Source organism: Psittacula echo (assembly GCF_963264785.1).
Source record: "Psittacula echo genome assembly, chromosome: 2".
Lineage (NCBI taxonomy): Eukaryota > Metazoa > Chordata > Aves > Psittaciformes > Psittacidae > Psittacula > Psittacula echo.
Genome location: NC_137737.1, coordinates 140430909 through 140454103, shown reverse-complemented (window position 1 = coordinate 140454103; position 23195 = coordinate 140430909). Strand labels below are relative to the sequence as shown.

The 23195-nt window shown below is 36.3% G+C and overlaps 1 protein-coding gene across 26 annotated transcripts in view; it reads right to left on the bottom strand.

Moving 5' to 3' along the window:
* The window catches only part of RIMS2 (regulating synaptic membrane exocytosis 2), a gene marked incomplete at both ends in the record, with an annotated part of 479054 nt that overhangs the window by 141579 nt on the left and 314280 nt on the right, over window positions 1-23195 (bottom strand). For all 26 annotated transcript variants that reach the window (XM_080611830.1, XM_080611853.1, XM_080611841.1 and 23 more), the window contains 2 exons: window positions 8831-8947; window positions 13073-13229. In XM_080611830.1, the coding sequence (XP_080467956.1) occupies window positions 8831-8947; window positions 13073-13229 (274 nt within the window). The remainder of the gene's footprint in view (window positions 1-8830; window positions 8948-13072; window positions 13230-23195) is intronic.

Here is a 23195-nt window from a genome sequence, read left to right as displayed (position 1 = left end):
ACCACTACATGGTGACATTCCCAGTCTATATCTGCATGAATATGCCCTTAAATGATTCAGATGCAACCCTGGACTGAACACCACAAATCTCTTGCAAATATTACCCTACCATTAATAAACAATTGAGTGTTTCCAGCTGGTAGACGACATTTTAATGTTAACAATTCACTTTTACTTCCCCTTTTACCTCTCCAGTGAATTGTTGACAAGTTTCCTTGACAGTCTTTCAAAAATGTGACATCAATAAATATAATATATTCAACAAGTTTTTAAAGAACAAAGCTTTAAACAAAACTAGGATTTGCAATGGGAATACAATGGATATTTACAAGCAGCTTAATTTACTGTCCATAAGAAGGAACAACCCAGCATGTTCCCTTCACTTACTTGCATGAAATGAAACACCAGCAGGATTGGGTCCTAACTACTTTTCTAATGGCCACTAAACTATTTTAAATGTCTAACCTCTGGAATCAAGTTTTGTCCTAATACTTCTAGAAACTCAGAGCTCCAGTGTTCTTACCAAGTTCTAAGACTTGCTTGTGAATGCATGGCAGGCAGACACAGTTCAGCCTTTTTTCTTTTTTTTTTCTTTTCTCTCTTTTCAATTCAGGAATTCAGAATCAGAGTAAGTCAGAATCTAGATACAACTACTTATACAGTTTGATGAGTAATAACTTTTAACAAGTTTGAAATAGTCTTCCTCATCACCCAAAACTCTTGTTCTATACAGAGAAGTGAGGTAAACTTTAGGTTATACTTGACCTGATCCTCTGACATTACTGGCTACTCATACTTTTCCCTAGTCTTTAGAGCCGATGTTATTTGTGCTATCTAACTCATAATAGACAATAACTCACTATAAAATGTTCTTACAAGTGAAACATAAAAAATTAGAAGATTGTCTGAATTTATTAATTAAAATCAGCTCTATATATGAATTAATGCAGTAACTTACTAGAGTCATGGCATTCACCAAAAATCAAGAATATATAACCTAGCAATGCTTGTGCATTTTCATAATATCTCTAACTATATAATAATTAAAGAGCTATTATTCATGTATGCATGCGTTCATCTTTGTTCGGAAATGGTTTCTATTCAAGTACAGCAATATTTTCCATAAAATATGCACGGTTAGTGAATAATAAAGGAAGGGTGTATGCCATATCTGTGAAGAAGGGAGAATGATATCACACAGGTAATAATATGATAGTATGCACATTAGGAGGCAGCATATATTTCTGTGGTTTATGTATTTCAACAGGCAGAGCAAAAGGCTTAAATGCCAACTATCTTCTGAGCATTCAGCCAATACTCCACTATTTGAGTGGCATGGTTTAGTGTGGGGTGTCCCTGCCCATGGCAGGGGGATTGGAACTAGATGATCTTAAGGTCCTTTCCAACCCTGACTATTCTATGATTCTATGATTCTATTTGTTTCTTTATTATTAATACTTTATGTATTTAGCTTAAAATTAATTCTTTTATGTTTTCAAAATATGCTAACAATGTAACACCAAAATGCCTATAACATAGCTAATTCTCACTGTCCAAAACTGAAACACAACTTTCATTTGGCTAATAGTCTCAAACTTAAAATCGTAATGTAAATAAATTATAAAGTAGTAAAATCATTAAGCTTTGCACTGCCTAAGTGCAAAAAACCTCCAGAAATTATCCAGATCTGAATCTAAAATAAACATGTCTTTTGAATTGCTCATGAAAATCATGATCTCATATGCACATGTAGATGGGAATGCTCTGAAGACCTTGGAGACATGGACAGGGTTTAGATAAAGCAGATTTTTAAAAAAGCAAAAGAACTCCAGGATACCTTTTTTTTGGCCAGCCCTCACTTAGACTCCTAGCCTTTCACCACACACTCCTTACTTGCTACATTATAGTAGATGATGGCAGAAGTATATCAAATGATAGTATGGTGAATTGAAAATGCTAGTCTGCGTCCAGATTTATGAAACATTACATATTTTGTTACAGATAGCATAAACAGAAAATTTGCAGCAGCAACTCATTTCACTTAAAATAATGAAGATAGTCTGAAAGGGCAGCACTATAGGTTTTGCAATATGATCATTAATGTGCACACAACAGAGATTCTCCACACACATTCCTACATCAGATGAATACTGATTTCCACTATTCTGACAAAAAGATTTGACATCTAGGCAAACATGACAACTTTCCTTTTTCAAAGTGAACAGAAAATGATGACTTAACATTTTCTGATATTGCTCAACTATTTGTCAGTTTCCTTACACCTTCATAAAAATTCAATGAACCAGAAGGATAAAAAAACCCGAGATCCATGATTCAGTGACCAGTTAAATTGCCTAATTGGAAGTACTCAGTTTCCAGGAACAGGCCTGACATACCAAAACAGTCTCAGAAGCACACTTGAAAATGCACAGCGTCTCACTTGAACCATCCATGGCATACCTTTCTGTTCTTCATACTGTGTAAGGGTAGTTTAACATGATCTTTACTGCTTGGGATATTTTATTCAATAGTAAAGATGAAGCATTAGAAGAGAATCTGTTCCTTTCAATTTTCATTCTTCATGACCAGGCCTCACAATTTAGAAAACAGGTGATTCTTTGGATTAATTGAAAGTGGTAGAAGAGAAAAGAGGGGTGGCATATGAAATTTAGGGTAACTACTGTGGGAAGAAATTTAGCAAAATATTGGGCCTGGGATCAATTTAGGACTGCAAGATTGAGCACAGAATTGCTAAAAGGAAGAACAGGCTGGAACTAATGAAATGATGTGGCTTCAGGTAAAACGTGTGCTATACTTCCTATTATTAGCTTACTCATTCCAATAATGGTAAGCAACTGCTACAACTAGCTACTTTTTCCAAATAAGTGAGGCCAGTGATATGGTTCTAGAAGTTTAGATTCCCATCTGAACAAAGCAGAAGTTAATGTGCTCCTTGGTAGAATTTTTCCATGTTGCTTCAGAAACACCTGGGAAATCACATCTAAAAACTATATAAATAAAAAACTATATAAATAATATATGAAGTCAAGATCTCAACCTTTAGAAAATGGCAAATGCCATTCAAGAATAAAACACTAATTATATAATTTCTCTTGGTGACATGCTTTAGTGTGAGGTGTCCCTGTCCACGGCAGGGAGGTTGGAACTAGATGATCCAAAGGTCCTTTCCAACCCTAACTATTCTATGATTCTATGTTTTCATAGAAAGATTAACTGAATAGTTTTATTGAATAGCTTAGGTTTTTTAAAGGAGAGAATAAATTTTCTTTCCATATAAACATCAACATTTTTTCCACCAATAATGGTAAGAATGTTTTTTACCACATCACTTGCATAGAAATTCCTGCTTATCTCCTAGGATACATGAGATCCTAGAAATATTCCAATGGATTGCAATTGACAGTTTTAAGACTTTAACTGTGAAACAATAGCAATTATTAGCAGAGAATGTGTGAACTGACAGATACTCAATCAAGATGACTTTCAACAAGACAATCACTATCACGTTCATTATCACATTGCTCCCCATAGTGTATTTTAAATTCTTGCTCAAAGGGGCATAACACTTAAGTCTTTTATCAGAACTGCCTTATTTTTAACATTGGCATTTTATATGTGCATTTTAGTCTGAGGAAGGTATCTGTGACTTTTTGTTGTTGTTTGTGTTTTAGTTTGGCTCAAAGGTTCTGAATCATGAGTCCTTACAGACGTAGCCGTATTTGCAAGACTGCACTTTTCTTGCTACCTTCCTACTCTATCTCTCTGTTGAAGGTTACCATCCTTCAGCAGATGCATGGAGGCACCACCAGGTGGGTGGTGAAGATAATTGTGCAATTTAACACTGATTTCACTGTGAAGTAATGTGCCCACTGTAAATAACAGCAGCCAAAGTGAAAACACTCTCCTGAGATCCTTACTGCAAGGCTAAAACATGGCAGTGTGCTCTGCAGTCCCTTCAGCACTTAAATCCCTTAGGGCTCATTAGTGAGAGCCCTGGGAGAGGAAATTGTATTTGGCAAAATTGTGAGTAAGTTAGGACAGAATACGTTAATGGAAAGTATAGAGTTCTAGTCTGGTGTTTACATACAATTCTAGATGTAGGTATACAAAATAATCAGGAAGTGCAATATATTATTAATGCATAAGATAAAATCTTGAAAAGAGAAAAAGTACTTAGAAAAACGAATTATTGAGATTTAAGATTATGCATACATTTTATAACATAGCTGTAAGAAAAATTTCATCAATGCATTTTTAACAGTTTACTGCGTATTTGGAGAAGTGAAAAACCAATGATAACACTTACCCCATATGCCAGACACAACTGAAAACTGAAAATATTATCCCAGAATTTCCACATAAAGCATCAGGTACCCTTCATATCTGCAATACCTTTGTATCTGTAATATACACTTAAATGATTGTGCTGTAAAATATTAACTAAGAAATGACTACTTAATTATTATTCAAATGTGCATTTAATAAAGATTATGAAAAAATTTCTCTGTTAAGCTTTCTAGTTTTAACTCTGCTGCAATGTCTCAAAACATCTTTTCTTAGTATGACCTAATCTAGCACCTAGTATTAACAATGTTGGATTAGAAGCCTGCTACTTCTTGATAAAGCAACTGCCAGTGTAAGACGACTTTTAGAAATACAGATTTTTTATTGCTCTTGGCCACATTTAATTTTGTATTAAGTAAGGGAAGCAGTTAATTAAATGGTATTAACTAACATGCAGCAGACTCATGGTAGTGAATTATTCGTCTTCACTGGTTTGATTATAGTAACCAGAATTTTGGCATGCATTTTTGGTATGTCCTTTACAATATGGGTTGTTGCATTTTTTTTTAAACTCTTTCAACAGCATGAAACTGTTCAACAGAAAGCCTGTATTTAAATATGCTAATGAAATACTCTCTTAATAATAGTGGAGTAAGAGTTTTGCTAGTTCCAGCATATGAAGACATCATCTTTGAAGTTATTTGAAGATAATGGAGAATATCTCTTTAAACAATCATGGCTATGTCTACACCACTTCTTTAATATGGCAGATAATCACTTTTGTGGTTTAAAATGGAAAGTGTGCAATGGACTTAATGAAGGGAGAGTGGACTCAAAATTTAACTTATTTTTTCTCTCTTGTTTTCTTGTAAGTGCCTAGTAGAAAGACATTTATGAGTTTTCTCATATGTTTCCAATGCAAGACTAGTTAACGTAGGCTGAATGCCCTGCTTACTATGATACATTCACTATTAGCAATTTCATGCCTCAGGGAGAGCACATCTAGGATAAAGAACATAGTTAGATTAATAAACAGTAAACAGCATCTAAGCAGGTTAGAGCTGAGGGCCTGAGTATAACTTCCTTGGTGTTTGTCTCGGTGCTGTTAACTATTGATATATCTTTCTGAAAGTAATACACAGTTACAGTTTTGGCTGATGATTTGTTTTTGAAACTATGCTAAGATTCTCACATAGTTCCTTTAATTTACCTAATTAAACTGATACCTTAAATATTAAATTCTTACATCAAATGTGGCTGTTTCCAATATTTTCTCTATAGTTTGATTAGTTTCAGTTTCCGAAATGAGGTAAAAGTCTGCTTTAGAGTTTATTAAGATACGTCAAACAACATGTTAGAAGGTTACATTACAGATAAAAGATCTCACGGAATTTGGGGCTGTATTAGGTCATAAGTATTCATATTTCTTTTCATTACAAATTAAGGCTATTTCATAAAAGAGTGCAAAAAAAAAAAATCATCCTCGTTTTTTGACATCTATATTCCATTGATATAGGTAACAAATTAAGTTGGTTTCCCACTACAAGTTACCCATATACACAGCACAATTCTGACATTTTTGATAACAGTGCAACAGATACAAAATTTACCTGTAACTCCAACCTGCCAACAAAAATCAGTATATGATCTGATAGCAACATTTGACATATTTAAAAATTTGGTGTTTGAAATTAAACTTATCTCAAATTATATTTAAAAAAATACATCTTTCAGCTTTTTCAAAGCAATATTATTTTCACTTCTGCACATGCATTCAGTTTTGCAGGAATGTTTACATTGCCATTAGACTGGAGGTCATTAGACATCTTCATATGTTGTTTCAACTGGCTCCTTAGTGGCATATATCTTAGAGAATATTACGTGGAATTATCTAGAAAATGAAGGAAGGAATCTTCTACTCATATTCTCAGTCATATTTTAACTTAGCAACTGAGCATGTCTACAGGAAGGTACTTTTTCAAAGTTCTTTTTTTGCAAACAGCTCCAAGGGATAAATGGACCATGTAAACAACAAACCATCAGAGTTGCAGCAAAGCAAAGTGTGATTCTTTTTCAGAGGTAAGTGTGGAACAAAACAAGGATGACAAGAAGAGAGATTATAAACTAATACTAAAGTTAAGGTTTTTCACTTCTGCAAATACCTGCACTTCCAGCAGTTTTCAGAATCAATACTATTTAAGAATTACTTTAGGGACTTGTACACACAATGTTGTTTTCATTATGTAACACAGACAGTATAAATAAAACTTATATATAACATAATAAATGGTTAGGACTAGCATTCTTTCTATTCTCTTGAGTGTTGCCTAAAACCAGTATTTGAGCAACGTGACCTAGTGGAAGGTGTCCTTGCCCATGGCAGGGGCTGTTGGAACTGGATGATCATTAAGGCCTCTTCCAATCCAAACCATTCTATGATTTTATGATATGCTTCAGAGACTGTATGTTGCAACAGAGACATAAATAGTAAACAATCTGATTACACAGGCAACCCCTCGCCATGTATGAACAGGACAACTTCTATGTGTGTTTTGGAAAAATGACATATAAACCTGTGTTCAGAGATTCAGAGCATGCCTAACAAGCAAATACATATTCATCTAGAATGGACGTGTGAAAATGCAATAATCTCATCAACAACTTTCTCATGCTGTTTTTCTGACACATGCTAAAAACCCAATTCTCTTTCTTTAAGCCAAGCCAGTCCAGCAGGGGTTATTTGATTGAAGTGATGGGGAAAGATTGTGGTATTGTACTTCAACCCATCTTTCACCACTAGCATTTATCTGGGAGACAGCAAGCAAACTTGCACAGTAAAAAATCCCAGGAGCATTGTATAAGGCATATACAGGCTTTAAGGACAAGTTCAGATCCTATTTCAAGGATGGCTGGTCTAAAAATCAACATATTATTATCCCAAAAGCATTCCGTTTTTTTCTTTTAAGGAAACAGCTCAGAATCCTTAAGTTATTACCTTCTGTATGAAAATCAGATAGCCACATGAGCCAACTAAATAACATTCTTCTTTTCTACAGCTTATATAGAAACATTAAATAGTTTAATAAAAAAGACATTCACCTATGACCTATTATAATTCTATCAAATACAGATAACATTTTGGATGATAAATACTTGATTGCTTTTAGTATCTTACTTTTTTTTTTTTCCCATTTGACTTTTGAGGCTGAATTCAATTACAAATCACTTTACTATATGGGGTGGGGAGTGTGGGGGGCGTCATTTTGGTACTGTTTTTTCTAACTTCCCTAATTAGGAATGGTTAAATTTTATTTTTTCTAATCAGTTTTGTCTTACATTACTGACAGTCACTGACCATCACATTAATGTTCTTTTAAAACATATTCACCTTTTCAGTTCAATATTGCTAATAAAAAGCTACTGATTTTTTAAATTCTTTGTATTACAGTGAGCAAAACAATTATGACCTTTGATGTTCACTTCAGGAATAACCCATAATAATTATCTGTAAAGTGTATTAACTTCAAATGCTAGTCACATAGCACTCAGTAAGTTTACAAAATATATCTGTATTACTACTTCCTATATGCAATTATGAAATAGGACAACATCTAGCAACCATGCCTCTCTGATTATAGTGTGCAAGTTTTCAACTTGGTGTATAAGAAGGTGGAAAATATTGAATACTTAAGGTAAAAAATGCTTTCTCTTTTTCTTTTCTGACCTAAAGGCAGTGAGATGGGAAAGGTAGATTTTATGTTTTGGGTTTGGGTTTTTGTTGTTTTTTTTTTTTTTTCTTAAGTCAATTAATTCAGCAAGATTAACTACGTTAGCTAACTATTGCCTGCAATTCTTTTTTACATCATTAGAATTCATAGAGGTTCCTACAGCTCTGCTCACTCTTTTGGAAGTTTCACTAGGCAAACCACTAGTCAGAGTAAGATGTACCTCTACAAACAAAAGCCCCAGTTTCATTTTAACACACATCGCTGTAACCTCTCTCTTCTCCTACCCAAAAAACATGGCTCATAAAGTTGAAAAAAGACTAACATGGCTAGAATATACTTTTTTATGTATGTGAAATGCACTGCATCCAATGGGAGCATTGTATTAATACTGAGCTGAAATTATCCATTTTTACACCTCTCTATTAAGCAGGAGAAATGACCAAATCTACTGTTAGATTATGTTAAAGATATTCAGCACTCAAAGAATTTATTAATATAGTACATTTTAAAAAAATTATAGAAAGGGACAATTAAGCTATTTGTTTCTACACTGTACAATTCCTCAGATTTTTCAGACTGCCTCTTATCAAAGAGGGAAGAGTTTTGTCAGCCTCATGTGCACTGTGTATTTTGTAATGTATGTCACGCATCCAGTGGATAAACGAGTAGGAAAACATTCATCTGTGGGATTAGGTAATTTTTCTATTTACTTTTGTGAGCTACCATGCTGAAGTAATTTGCATTGGTAAGTGTAGGCTACAGCTGTTTCTAATTTCTAATTCCAGTCAGATATTTACCTCTCTCTGTCCAGGGAGTAGTGGTCATCTATAACACGATGTCTATCCATTCGGTTCAGGGTATTGTAATGCACAGGAGTAGATCGAGTCCCTCGTGGTCCCTGATCCACATTCCGACTAAGGATAAAAGACATCAGATTCTGAGTTCTGGGTGCGCCTGGACCACATCCCCTCACTGGTTTGTACCAACAATTATTAGCAAGCATGGTGGTAGTAAGACGTGTTAGCTGACCTGCCTTTTGTATACTTTAACTGTCACATAATTTTTGTTCTGGAAATAAGGGGATAATTTTTTTATTTTTTTATTTTTTTAGAAGGTTAATTTTGGACAATTTCATTAGTCTTTCCAGTCTACTACCTTGAAGGAAAATTTCCTTTTTAGCTAAAACATATACTGTAAAGAATTTTTCATGAGCTCTTAAGTTTGGCTATACTATAAAGACGTAAACTGTAGTAAGACACAATGAGGACTTTTGGCTGTTATGGTAGAGTGCAGCCTGCTGGAAACACTGTCATCTGAATTAAACAACAGATGATTGTTTTGCATTGTCAATCTTATTCTGTAATCTAATTAGCACAGAATCTGAAAAAGATGAAATTGTTTAATTAGGTATAAGTGGTACACATAGTGCAGGGTTTATTAAAAGGCACCAATCACCTTTACAATTTTGTACTACTTGAGAGCAAAGCTTTGCCCATTGATTGTTTTGCTCAGTTTAACTATTAGTACCTACTGACACACACTAACTTCACCTTCCCTGGTCTGTAAAACAAATCCAGACGAATAGGAAGATAGAAAGACAACAGATAACTGCAATAATTACTGGATAATTAAAATGCAATTGTTTTGTACAGATTTGAAATTAACAGTTTGCATGCTTCCCTCCACATAAATTCAATTTTTAGATGAATAAATTCTTCTGCCTCCTGTACTTTCCTGCAGTTTTCCCTAATTTCGGCCTCAGAGTTTCTTTTATGTCATTCAGTTCCTGTGTCCTTCCTTGTCACTGTCTGCCCTTTTGGTACCTATCATCCTTATCCTTTGTCATTTGCCAGTCCCTGATTATTGTTAACCTGTATGAGTATCCTTAACTGCTGCTGCCATGCTGCTGTCTATTTCTGCATGTAAGTGCTATGAAAATGTTGCACTACACATAAAAATTTGCTTTCAGCTCTACTTCATTTCTCATAAAGCATTTCTTCACTCTGGCTTTCATGAAGCCAAATATAAAGTTTACTTTAGCTAGTAAACTTTATATTTGCAATATTAGACTTAAGTATAATTCATCTACCTTCTACTCTACAACTCTCCTGTAACTTCTCTGTATGTGTTTTAACCCCCTTTTTTACATCAAAATGATAGAAAAACCAGTATAGCCTTTACTCTGCTATTGGACTCTTTCATGTATATTTTGTATCTGAAACTGACATTGACAGGGCTCCTTTGCTGTTCTTTGTTAACTTTTTTACTTTTCCCGACAACCAATTCTCATTGCTTCTTTCTAGTTTCTGTCTGACCCTTTTCCTCAGGGTCTCTTTTCATTCAGGTTTAAAAACGTATCTTTTTTTTCTGTATGTAGTATTATCATCTTATTTCTCAAGCTGTCTTTTCTCTGCAAAACTTCACACAGATCTGACCTTTACTGTCTGCTCACACAACCAAGACTGCTGCCTAAGCTCTGATTATAAGTTTTAGTCCTGAAAACTTAGTACCATCCTGTCTACTCAAATAATTTTTATTAAGATTGTGTTACTAGCTTATTGTTCTAAATAAATAACTTATTATTTAAATTTCTGTATTATATCAGATTCTGACTTCATGTTGTTTCTTAACATCCTGCACAAATGCATTTCTTCTGTTTGAAAGTGTTGCTACTATTTCAGTTCTGTTTCACTTTGCTAAGGACACTTTTGTCAGCCACATTTAGTATTTTAACAGAAAATTACATACTTTCTCCAGTGAATCTTGTTCTATAAGAAAAGTTGCTTTCACAACATACATCACTTCTTTGGAACATTCTTGCAGTTGTCAGAACATGTATGGAGCAACCAGATAACAGGTAGGCAGATGAAAAGGTGTAATTGCAGGTAGTGATGGTAGAGAATAATGACCATCCTACTAGATTTACCACATCATTTCAGCCTAGCCACTTTACATAATGACCTTCCTCTTTTTTTTTTTTTCCAAATGCATAGTATTAGAAAAAGCTAAACATTTTGTTCAGTGCCTAACACAGTCTAAACTCCATTCTGATCTACAGAGAGAATAACAGTCTGTTAAATACGTTAGCTGAAAATATTACAAGAGTAGTAACAATTTCTTGTCAGCTACTATGCAATGTGACTTTGGTGGAGGTTATTAACAAAATTATCCAGTAGAAGGACTGAGAACCGCAAAATGGCTTCTAAAACATGACAGCAACTTGTACTGTTATGCCCAGGAGCTCCTGCCTGCAGAGAGATCAATCAGTAGTTAGGAGGTCTCTGGGCACACAGCATGCTCACTGTAGTTAGAACATGTCTATAGCAGCACATGTATAACAAATGCAACTAAACATGGTGAAAGTGTGATTAATAATGCTTATGGCTTTGCTGCATACGCTAGATTTTCATCAGAATTAAAAAAAATACATTTCTGTAACCAAAGGATTATGCTTCTTTTCTACAAACTCTCAAGTTCTGGCAACCCAATTCTGTGGGCTCAACAAGTACTCACAAAAATGATTTGATGTGTAGGCAGGGAAATATTACATAAACAATGCATTTGATTGTGCCATATTAGGAAAAAAGGTTAAATATTTTATTCTGTAAGTTCAACATTATATTAAAAAAAATAGCTTTAGGAAAGTCAGAAAGCAAGAAACATTTTATACATGTAAAGAAACACAAAACTACAAAAAAATTAAAAGAAGGTTTTTCACTGGCGTTAGAAAAGTGTCAATTATGAAGAGCTTGGGTAAAATTTCTACCCAAAGTGCTCACAGCATGCACCCACACACAAAGCCACAAACACATAGAAAGAGCTTTTTCTCACATTTATGTCTACATTCAAGACAAATAACACCAGGAGATTTAGCACAAGCAATTACTTAGACTGAAATCAGTATAGTATAAATCAGAATAGGCCCCTTTGTGTTTACTCTTTATGTCTCATATACAGTTAGGCTGTATTTACATATAATTTTAGATATCAAGTAAAAACTTCCAATTCCTGCCTCTGAGCTGTCTGTGATCATATGCGATAATTTGGGATCCTAATACCTCACTAATGCAAAAGAACATAATTTAGTCTCTGTCTGTTAGAGGATATGGTAAGCAAACACATAAGAAAAGAACACAAAGTCAAGAGAATTTTAAGCTAACAAAAAGAAAAAATGTAACAGAAAGAAAAGCAGAACACAAGAGAATCAGAATGGCTGTAGAAGAAAGTGATAAACACATGTACCTGACAGGAAATAGTGGATACCAGATCTTCTGTATTAAATAGGAACTGTGAACATTATGAGCAAAGAAAATAACTTCCTCTTTTATTCCAGCTGAATTATGCCAGCTGGAAACCTACCCATACATAGTGACAAAAATGCTGGAAAACAGGCTTCATTCCCCATTACATGTATTCTTCTGCTTCCTCTTGAGAAAGCTTATCCATACAGCAAAATTCTTAATTTTGGCATAAACAGGATATTCAACTGAGTGGCTAGCATTTGGAAAAAATGGCCTAATCTTTGTTTCACAAGACATAGTCATCAGAGGTCTTCTAAGATGAGGAGCTGACGTTTTTTAGTAGAAAATTGTATGTGTGTCAATTTATTTTTGATGCTTTAAAAGCTAGAAAAAAAAATAATAGAAAGACTGCTACTAAGGGCAGAAAGCATGGCTCTCCCGGAACCTTAATTCTATACAGACAAAAGGGTTGAAAACAACCACTAACAAACGCTAAGAAAATGTCAAACTATCACATTTTATACAACACAGCACCTTCTAAACAGCTCTTGAAAATAAAAGTCTGAAGAAATACTTTTTTTCCTTAAATTGGAATGTACTGTTTTTTCATGAAAAATAAGACATAATGAGGTGAACTTTTGCACATCAGTATAAGGTAAGAAAACATTATTGGTTTTACATAATTTCATAAGATTTAACTAAATTATTTCCATTTTGAAAGTCTGGAGATTTTTTCCAGTATTGTTGCAGGATTGATGCCACTTAAATTTATCCCTGCATAGTTAAATAACAGTTTACCTTTGTGGGGGAGGGACACTGGGAGACCATGATCTAGTCCGTCCTATACTATCTCCACGGTGAGGGGACCCTGATCGAGAGCAATGATTAGATGACATAACTTGTTCTGGCACTGATAGCGTTGAACTTTGAAGATCTCTCCCATTATGTCGATAATCTAAAAAGAAATGCAAATATTTAATAAATCTGAAAATGCAATTTTTTAATTTCCTACCAACTCTGTAGTAGCAGCATGATAAAAGATGGAATTCAATCAAGAATGTTATTATGTCTTCTTATTTTTTAATAAAAAATACATAAAGTTGATTCTTGTTGTTATGTCTAATTCAAGTACAGCTATAGTTCCTATAGTTATACTCTGAAGTATAGAAATAGGTTGCCATGCATCAAATGGCATTTATAATAATAAAAATATCTGAATTTATAATATATTTGTGGTTAATATGAATTATAAAATTAATAAAACTTACTTTTTTCTTAGAATAATATACAAAATTGATTATTTCTATTAAAATTGCATTGCAATGATTGTGCATAACATACTTCAAACAGAAATGTCCACAACTAAAAACTAATCTAAAATTCAGTTTAAAGCTATTATGAGATTAAATACAGAGTTTGGGTTCAAGAAAGATTTGTATTTCAGAAACAATTAAAGTAACAATGACTCAATGACATCAGATATCACTCACAGTTCTGAACTTAAAAAAATTCCTTCACAAATATGTGAGCTAAGGCCACGCAGACACCTGCTTCAATTAGGACAATAGAAAGCATAAATGGTCTAAGCAAAAGCTTTCCCAGTTCTACTAGCTTAAAAGGCTAATACATGGCCATTTTATGTAGGCTTATAAGAAAATCCTTTTTAAAAAGCTGGATGCATTAGTGACTGTAAGCATTCAATTTCAAAAATTTAATTCACTGTCCCAGGGTAAAAAACTCTCTATGAAAAAAAGATGCCAGCTACACAGTAATTTCAAAGAACTTCCAACAAATTTTATGCAGATCAAATTAATACAGCATGAAAAGAAAACTAAGAATTGCAAATCTTAATCTTCTGATAATGTTTTGCAGAAATAGGTCTTCAGACAGCTCCCAGTGGCTATGACAACTGATATAAACGACTTTTTGCTCTGAAGAGAGCAACCAAGTAAAGAATATTTAGAGAGATCCACCTGGCACTGGAAAAATTCTGGCTCACAGAACTGTTACTCTTTTCCCATAAGAATCTTCTGGGAATCCAAGAGTATTTGTTCTTCTACTCCAGATTGTTCTTAGCTTTCTCCCTAGAAAGTGTTTGGCAACCACCTAAGCAATACCTCATTAATTCAGCCCATTTTATGGTTCCAAAAATGTTCAATATTTCCAACTCAGTATTTATATTCATTGTATAGGCTTGGGCCCAAGAATCTATATGAACCACTCTAATTCATACACAATTTCTTCCTCTGTGTTTAGGGTAAGCTGCTTTGTGTGTGTCTGTGCATGTGAATACAAGAGATCTGTGAGGAGTGTTGTAGGCCACTATCTATTACCTCGGAGAGAAAACGCTATAAGCAGTTCTGAGAGTTAAGGGAGCTGTGACCTTGTGGGAAGCTCATGCTGGAGCAGGCTGCTGTCAGGACCTGTGGCCCTGTGGAGAGAGGAGCCTGCACTGAAGCAGGTTTGCTGGCAGTAACTGTGACCTCATAGGGGATGCACGGTGGAACAGTCTGTTCCTGAAGGACTGCAGTCAGTGGAAGAGACCCACACTGGAGCAGTTCATGAAGAACTGCAGCCTGTGGAAAGGACTCACATTGGAAAAGTTTGTGGAGGACTGTCTCCTGTGGGAGGGACCTCATGTTGGAGCAGGGGAAGAGCGTGAGGAGGAGGCAGTGGCAGAGACAGTGTGTGATGAACTGAACACAACCTCCATTCCTCGTCCACCTGTGCCACTATGGAGGAGAAAGTAGAGAAAATCAGAAGTGCCATTGAGCTTGGGAAGATGGGGAAGGTGTTTTAAGATGAATTTTTTATTTCTCATTACCCTACTCTGATTTGATTTTTAATAAACTAATTTCCCCAAGTCAAGTCTGCTTTGCCCATGACAGAACAGGTGAGTGATCTCTCCCTGTCCTTGTCTCAACTCATGAGCTTTTTGCTATATATTCTCTCTCCTGTCCAGCTGAGGAGGGCAGTGGTAGAGTGGCTTTAGAAGGCACCTGGCATCCAGCCAAGATAAACCCACCACATGCATAAATGAACAGCAATTTATTATGAACTTGAGTATAATGAAATAAAAATCATAATTTACTTTACAAATACACATGACAATATTGTCTATTATTATCAAAAAATTCATACCTATAGATACAAATACCACAGAGATAGTTCTTAGTATTCTGCATACACAGGGAGCATTTGTAGCATTTGGTAATAAAACACATATTGAAGAGCAGTAATATGAAGAATTGGGAAAATCCTTTTTCAAAAAAAAATCTAACATTTAAATCAGCAGTTATATACAGTATTTGGTATGTACAGTCAAAGGGGAAAGAGCAATAGCATGAGGTATTCTACCTGAATGAACATAGTGAAAAGCAAGGAATTCAATTAACAAAACACAAACAAAAACCTGCTCTGTATAAAAAATTCCTCGAATTGAGAACTAGTAAATCAAAATAATTAAATTTATTAAATTTGTACACATAAATTAATGACTTTGAAACAAAAAGCCTCCTCCAGCTCTACCTTGTTATTGCAGTTGATCACTTGCACATTATTGTTCCAATAAATCAAACTGTATGACTATTTGATTAAATTGTCATGTATAATCCTGATCAAAAAATGTTTTACATTAAATTAGAAGCAGACATGCAATACTTTCCGGTAACTAATGCTGGTAGTGCTTCCTTACAATAATTTCAAAAGGTAGAAACTGTCAGTGCTCCTAATAATTTTGCATCAACAAAACTAGACATCAAGTTGTGTTTGAAGAAACAAATTGATATTCTCTATGCTTTGCTGCCAGAAAATAACTTTGAAACATATAATTAATTCAGTCAAAACAAAACCTACTATAATTATAAACAGGTCACACATTGAAAAGCAGCAGTTTCAGTAGGGCAAGCCACAACATGAGTTAATTCTAGTCATCCTTTAATTTTGTACAGTTAATGTACCTCTCTGCCTTACTTCACACTATATATTTTCACTAGCTAGGAGCCAAATCAAGATGGAACACTATCTCATACTGAAAATAACCATATCAGATTTTCACAGTACACAGCTTTCTGTGAACATCTTGAGAATTTAAGATTTTTATTCAATAAAACTGTCCATTCTATAAAGTTGCAACACCAGAAAATATAAAAATGCATTTAATGTGGAGAGAAAGGAGTTTAGGGATAGATCCAGTAAGGTTCTTAGGTTTCTTGAGCAGTCATTATCATTCCAGCACTTTACAGACAGAACAAAACCTCAGTTGTAAAGGAAGATACTTAAACTGCATGAATATATGAGAAAATCAGATATTTCATAAAAATTACTGAAAAACCTACATGTTGTTAACACAGCCACATAGATTGAGCTCAAAGAAGATGCCATGTTTTGAACTTAGTTGCCAAAATCAAGAATGCACAGAAGATGCTTCCATCCACTCAGCATCCAAAGTCCTTCATTTTCTCTTGACATAATGTGTATGTATAGGTATAGTATATTTAGATATTTTATTTTTAAGAACTAAATAGGGATAAAGTGAAAACTGTATATTCATTTCCTGGGAATCTAGGAAAACTGCTAGGCTTATGTAGGAGCTAACTGACTAGTCACTTTGACTATGCCAGTTCTGACACACTCATTCAGAGAACAGAAGTATAATCATAGGATCATAGAATAGTTAGGGTTGGAAAGGACCTTAAGATCATCTAGTTCCAGCCCCCTGCCATGGAACAACTCACACTAAACCCAAGGCTTTGTCCAGCCTGGCCTTGAACACTGCCAGGGATGGAGCATTCACAACTTCCCTGGGCAACCCATTCCAGTGCCTCACCACTCTCACAGTAAAGAATTTCTTCCTTATATCCAATCTAAACTTCAACCTGTTTAAGTTTGAACCCGTTACCCCTTGTCCTGTCACTACAGTCCCTGATGAAGAGTCCCTCCCCAGCATCCTTGTAGGCCCCCTTCAGATACTGGAAGGCTGCTATGAGGTCTCCACGCAGCCTTCTTTTCTCCAGGCTGAACAGCCCTAACTTCCTCAGCCTGTCTTCATACGGGAGATGCTCCAGTCCCCTGATCATCCTCGTGGCCCTCCTCTGGACTTGTTCCAACAGTTCCATGTCCTTTTTATGTTGAGGACACCAGAACTGCACACAATACTCCAAGTGAGGTCTCATGAGAGCAGAGTAGAGGGGCAGGATCACCTCCTTTGACCTGCTGGTCACGCTCCTTTTGATGCAGCCCAGGGTACAGTTGGCTTTCTGGGCTGCGAGCTCACACTGAAGCCGGCTCATGTTCATTTTCTCATCGACCAACACCTCCAAGTCCTTCTCTGCAGGGCTGCTCTGAATCTCTTCTCTGCCCAACCTGTAGCTGTGCCTGGGATTGCTCCAACCCAGGTGTAGGACCTTGCACTTGTCATGGTTAAACTTCATAAGGTTGGCATCAGCCCACCTCACAAGTGTGTCAAGATCCCTCTGGATGGCATTCCTTTCCTCCAGTGTATCAACCAAGCTGGCTGTCACCAACTGCCTTGTTGTTTTTCATGAGCCTTGGTATGCCTTCAAGAAGAATCTGATCCAGGATTTTGCCAGGCAGATGACAGACTGGTCTAAATTTTGTACATAATCATGTACAAACTTTTCAGATCCAAAAGATAAGAGCTTAGCAAGTTTCTCGATTAGTTTTGAACTTAAGCAACTCTGCCTAAAGCCAGCATTGGCAGACCAAACCGTTCACAGTTGCAGTATCTGTCTTGAAGGAATTTGGTCCCAGTATATCAGTTGAATGATTCATTGGTCTTCAAGTCTTAATACATAACTAAAAACATGCTTTCCTTGCTTATAATAGCGGAGAATTTTTTTTTTCAAGTAGTATGCTTTTTATTAATTTTTTTAATTATTATTTTTTACTGGTTTATTTTTACATTATATGGAGATTTCTAAGCTTCAGGGTCAGTGTAATACTTATTTTGCCTTCTAAACCTAGAGATCAAAATAGTATAATTAAAAGAAAGGTATAGTTAATATTATGGTTTATGTTTCAGCGTGATCACTACTTTTCCAGAATGAAACAGTTGTTTGTGATTGAATCACAAAGACAACACATCTTGTGTGCCTAGCCAGTGGGATCCAGCATGTCTTTATGCCACCTATACACTGATATTTCTCTCCAGTTGAATCCAGGTGAAAAACATGGCACATACTAAACTTTACCTTGAGACTTCCACTGGTATGGCATTTCAACTCAGAATTTAGAAAGTGTAAGAAACCAACCTGGATACAGTGGGATGCAAAAGGAATATACCAAGGAATTTTTTCAAGAATGAACTTCACAAGTGAGGTATATTGAGACTCTGCTGATACCAAACTAATCAATTCAATCATCTTTCACTTGCTTATTTTTTCATTGAATTTTTTTGCAATTACTTTATCAAATGAAATACTTCTGTATATTTACATCTTTCATTGACACAGAGGAAATCTGAGCAATCTGTGATTACCATGGATTCACAAGAGATGCAGAGAGCAAGGGGCCAGCTCCTCAGTCACAAAGCATCAGTAAGATGGTAGTAACACAAGGCTTAGGAGGCTTAACAATGTCCCTAGCACCAATCCATATACCCCAGAAGTGGCCAGCACTGTAATAAATATGTTTAGCAATCAATGCTGGAGTTCTTATAAAACCCAAACAGACTTCAAAGCTGCTATTGATGATTAACTGACCATCGGATATGAAGTGGTAACTTTGGTAGTCCTAACTTGAGGATTTTAACTCTCTTAAAATGTGACTGGCTTTCCTTGTCCAGGTCACAACATTCATGTTTCTCTCTAGATAGGTGGCATTCCAAAAATTATACTGAAATCCTCAACAGAGAAAGTTATGATTTAACTTCCAATTTCAAAAATATTCCATGTCTTGGAAATGACATTAGAAAAAGAAGGTAAAAATATTTTCTTGTGGAAATAATTATAGATAGAAAAAGCAGGTCATAAGTGCAACTTGACCAAGGATTTTCTACTGAACAAAGCACATAGTTATTTATAGCAGTAGTAAAAACAGGGTAAACATTGGAATCTGCTTGCAGCTATAAATTTTAAGTCATTACCATAGAATCAAAGGCACATTACTCTGGTGCACCTTTAAAATCAACAAACAGAGCACACAGAACTTCATACTCAGTATGGAGATAATCAACAATAAACAACTGTGAGCTGCAGACACTTAAAAGATGGGCACATGACAAAGATACCTGCAACCCCACTACCAACTTTTCTTTATGGGAGGGTTTCATTAAAAGATATGATACACATCAAATGAGGGATTCTACAAGGCACAATAAATACAGCTTCCTCTGAGCTGAAGTTTTCATTTTAGCTATTTTAAGAGAGAATAGTCATATATTTGTCTTAAAGCATTCATCCACACATTATGGCTGTACTGTGCTAACATTATGCTATGCAGGGCACGTGCTCAATAAATACTAATATTAAGGAATTGTTATCAAATTCTGCAGCTTTCAGGCACAAAATTACAGAAAATTCTATGATTCTATGAAAATCACAAACCTTCAAATACAAGGTTCACATAAACAGCACCAAAATAACCCTAAAAAAACCCCCACAACTGAAAAGTACCAATTTTAATTTAGATGTCTTGCTGCTTGATTGATTTGAGAGAAACCTTCGTATGAAAACTGTTCTAGAAAAGCAGTATTAGAATTCCCATTCATCACTGGCAAAATAATTGACTTGTTTCAGACACTGATGCTAAGTGGCATTTTCTCCGCCTTAACATTTGTACTTGATTGAAGCTTGAAGGTTTTCTCTTTATCAGATATTTAATTTTTAGCAATCATGTAGTTGGGCTTAGAACAAGAACTAATTAAAATCACTTATATAATCAAATTGCCAGAAATGCTTAACATACCAAGATTTCATACATGGGCACTTTGGATACAGTTCAGTTCTCCAACACAAATGCGCTTAGCTTCTATGGTGATTTGAACATTTAAAATGCAGAAATTGGATGTCTTCTAAAAAGTTCTGAACGGTAACTAATTAAATAAATTTAATTATTAATATCCAAATAGTCTACAAACTGAAGATACATTGTGCATGGGTTTAGGGATTTTTTTTTTTTAATCAATGTCTTATTCTACAAATAAGTTGTAAATAATATACACCTCATTTGTTTAAATGCAAGGAAAATGGTTGAAGACCCCTTGACCTAAGGGGTCACCATAAGGACTATTTTAACACTATTGGAATTTCACTTCCAATCTGGGGGGGAATTTGCAAGACACAGAGGCACTAAGCTATTTTTTACTCAAGAAAGAACTCACAAATAACAGATTTTTGGTGAGGGCAATGGGTATCAACAAAGAATAAAAAGCTGATCAGTGTTTATGTCTGTAGTCACTGGGAATTGGGGCCACTACAGACTCCTGTTTAGGTCTAGCTGGTGATCTACAACAAAATCCTTTATTTTAGTAGGTATAGAAGCCATTCACTCTACGCGGATGCTGTAAGATATCTTCCAATAGGCAGCCGATTTCAAGCTGTAACCAAAGTATTTGAGTGTTCTATGTTTGCTTTGAGAAGCAATCATCAACAAGATCCAGGACTAAAAATTCAGTTCACATTATCAGCAGGGAAGGCTGAAACATGACTGCGAAAGAATTCTTTTGAACAAAGGACTCCTCAGGTGTTTTGAGAAGTGAAGCAAAAATGAATAATTGCTTTTTATTCATTATTTATTTTTATTCATTATTTATTCAAACATAGAATCAGTTTTGTAGGTTCCATAAGAATTTCTTCACTGGTTGTCACTATTTTTTCTAATCTACTTGGCTCTAATTATCCTCTGAATAAATATCTTATTTGTATTCTTATTTGCTCCTGAAACATTTTGCTATTGTTTGCATAATGAGAAAAGCTTATCACTATAAATGTTTTTCTTCTCAAGGCTGGATACTGCATTCTTATACTTAGAAAGCCTCTTCTTTACAGAGACTTGCAATGCCGTTTAAGCAGAACGCACTGCCTTCTACTCTTTCAGGATTTATCTGTTAAAATATATCCCAGATTAGAAGTGTGTCACAAAACGATGTAGTGCAGGTAAGATACTGGTGTAGAACTGAATTCTAAACATTAGTATCTCACTTAATATTTAAGTCTTACAAAAATGGCAGGTGAAACTTTCATGCTTAAACGGTCTTGACAATACATGTTCCTTTGCTCATAAAGTCAGACTCAGTAGGTTACTTGTACTCAGTAGGTTACAGCAGGTTCAACATAAACTATGAGGAAGTACCCGGAAAGAAAACTATTCAGAAATTATAGTTCATATTCGGTGAACTTTGTCAACTGCAATGACCATTCAACTTTGGCCAATAGAAAGAAAAAGAAACAAACAAACACTCTGTTTTTCATTGAATTATATTCAGTATTACAATAATTTAAATGGTGTTTAGTAAAGTCCTCTGGAATTTTTCTAAAATCAATATAAGAATACTGTGTTGCTTTTCTCGGTAAGCACTGAGGGGCATGTGGAGATGCTGATGTGCTCCCACGCAGAATTGCTGGTGACAGACAACTTTATTAGGGCCAAGGCTTATTGTCCTGGACAGCAAAATGAATGCTTTAAATGGCTTGAAGGCTATGCAAAAGCAATTCAAAAGACAAAACCAGAAATGCTAGTGCTCTTCCCTCTGCTATTCTGTGCTAACATTAAATCCAGCAGCAACAAGATATAATATTCTGTTCTAGTGTTTTTGATCCCAAGATGAAGTGAATGTATCCAGCTAGAGCCGGAGCCGACATGCTTCAGTGACCGCGAGGTTCAGCAGAGATTAGGAAAATCAGAGGGGATAGCACAGAGACATCGCGATTCCCGACATCTCCCGATCCCCGAAGCCCCAGCAGCCCTTGCGAGAGAGCGGCTGACGTGGCAGGGGGTGTTCCCGCGGTAACAGCGACAGCACCCCTGCCCCTTGCCTTGAAAGAGCCTCTGAGAGGGTCGCTGCCCAGCAGGCGCAGGGAGGGACAAGCAGGCCGTGTTGCGAACCCTGTTGCTGGTGTCCCAGACTGCTGACCAATATGGTTGCCTCCAGAAGGAGAGCTTGCAGTAAGGAGACTGTAGCAACTCGGACAGAGACCCCGTCCCAAACCATGGCTGTTCAGGTCTTTGGCTGCAGGGAGTGCCAGAGCCTGCTGCTGCCGAGGGAGGGAGGCCAGCATTCCACCTGCGTGAGGTGTGAGCAGGTAGAAGATCTGCTTAGATTGGTGGCAGAACTTAAGGAGGAGGTCGAGACGCTGAGGACCATCAGGGACTGTGAAAGGGAGATCGACTGGTGGAGTAACTCCCTGGTGTGCCAGTTGGAACGGTTCCAGGGAGATACCTCCCAAAAGGGGATGGACCCCCTGTCCTCTCAGACAGAGGGGGATGGCCCAAGACGGCCCCTGCCCTGTAGCTGTCACGCAGAGGTAGGGGACCAAAAAGACGATGAGGGTTGGAAGCGAGTTCCAGTTCGGAGTCGTGGGCAACCCTCCTCCCTTCCTGCCCTGCTTCCCCAGGTGCCCCTCCGTAATAGGTTTGAGGCTCTGGATCTTGATGGAGAGGTAGGTGAGGATGTGGTGCAAGGCCAGACTACAAGGTCACATAGGAAAAGGCGGTCGACTTCGCGCCTCAAGACTGCCTCTGATAAGAAAGAAAGAAAGGTCATTGTTGTAGGCGATTCCCTTCTGAGAGGAACAGAGGGCCCGATATGCAGAGTTGACCCTCATCATAGGGAAGTGTGTAGTCTGCCTGGAGCCCGCATCAGGGATATCACCAGGGCGCTCCCCAACCTGGTGCACCCGACAGACTACTACCCGCTCCTGGTCTTCCAGACAGGTGGGGGGGAAGCTGCTTCCCGCAGTCT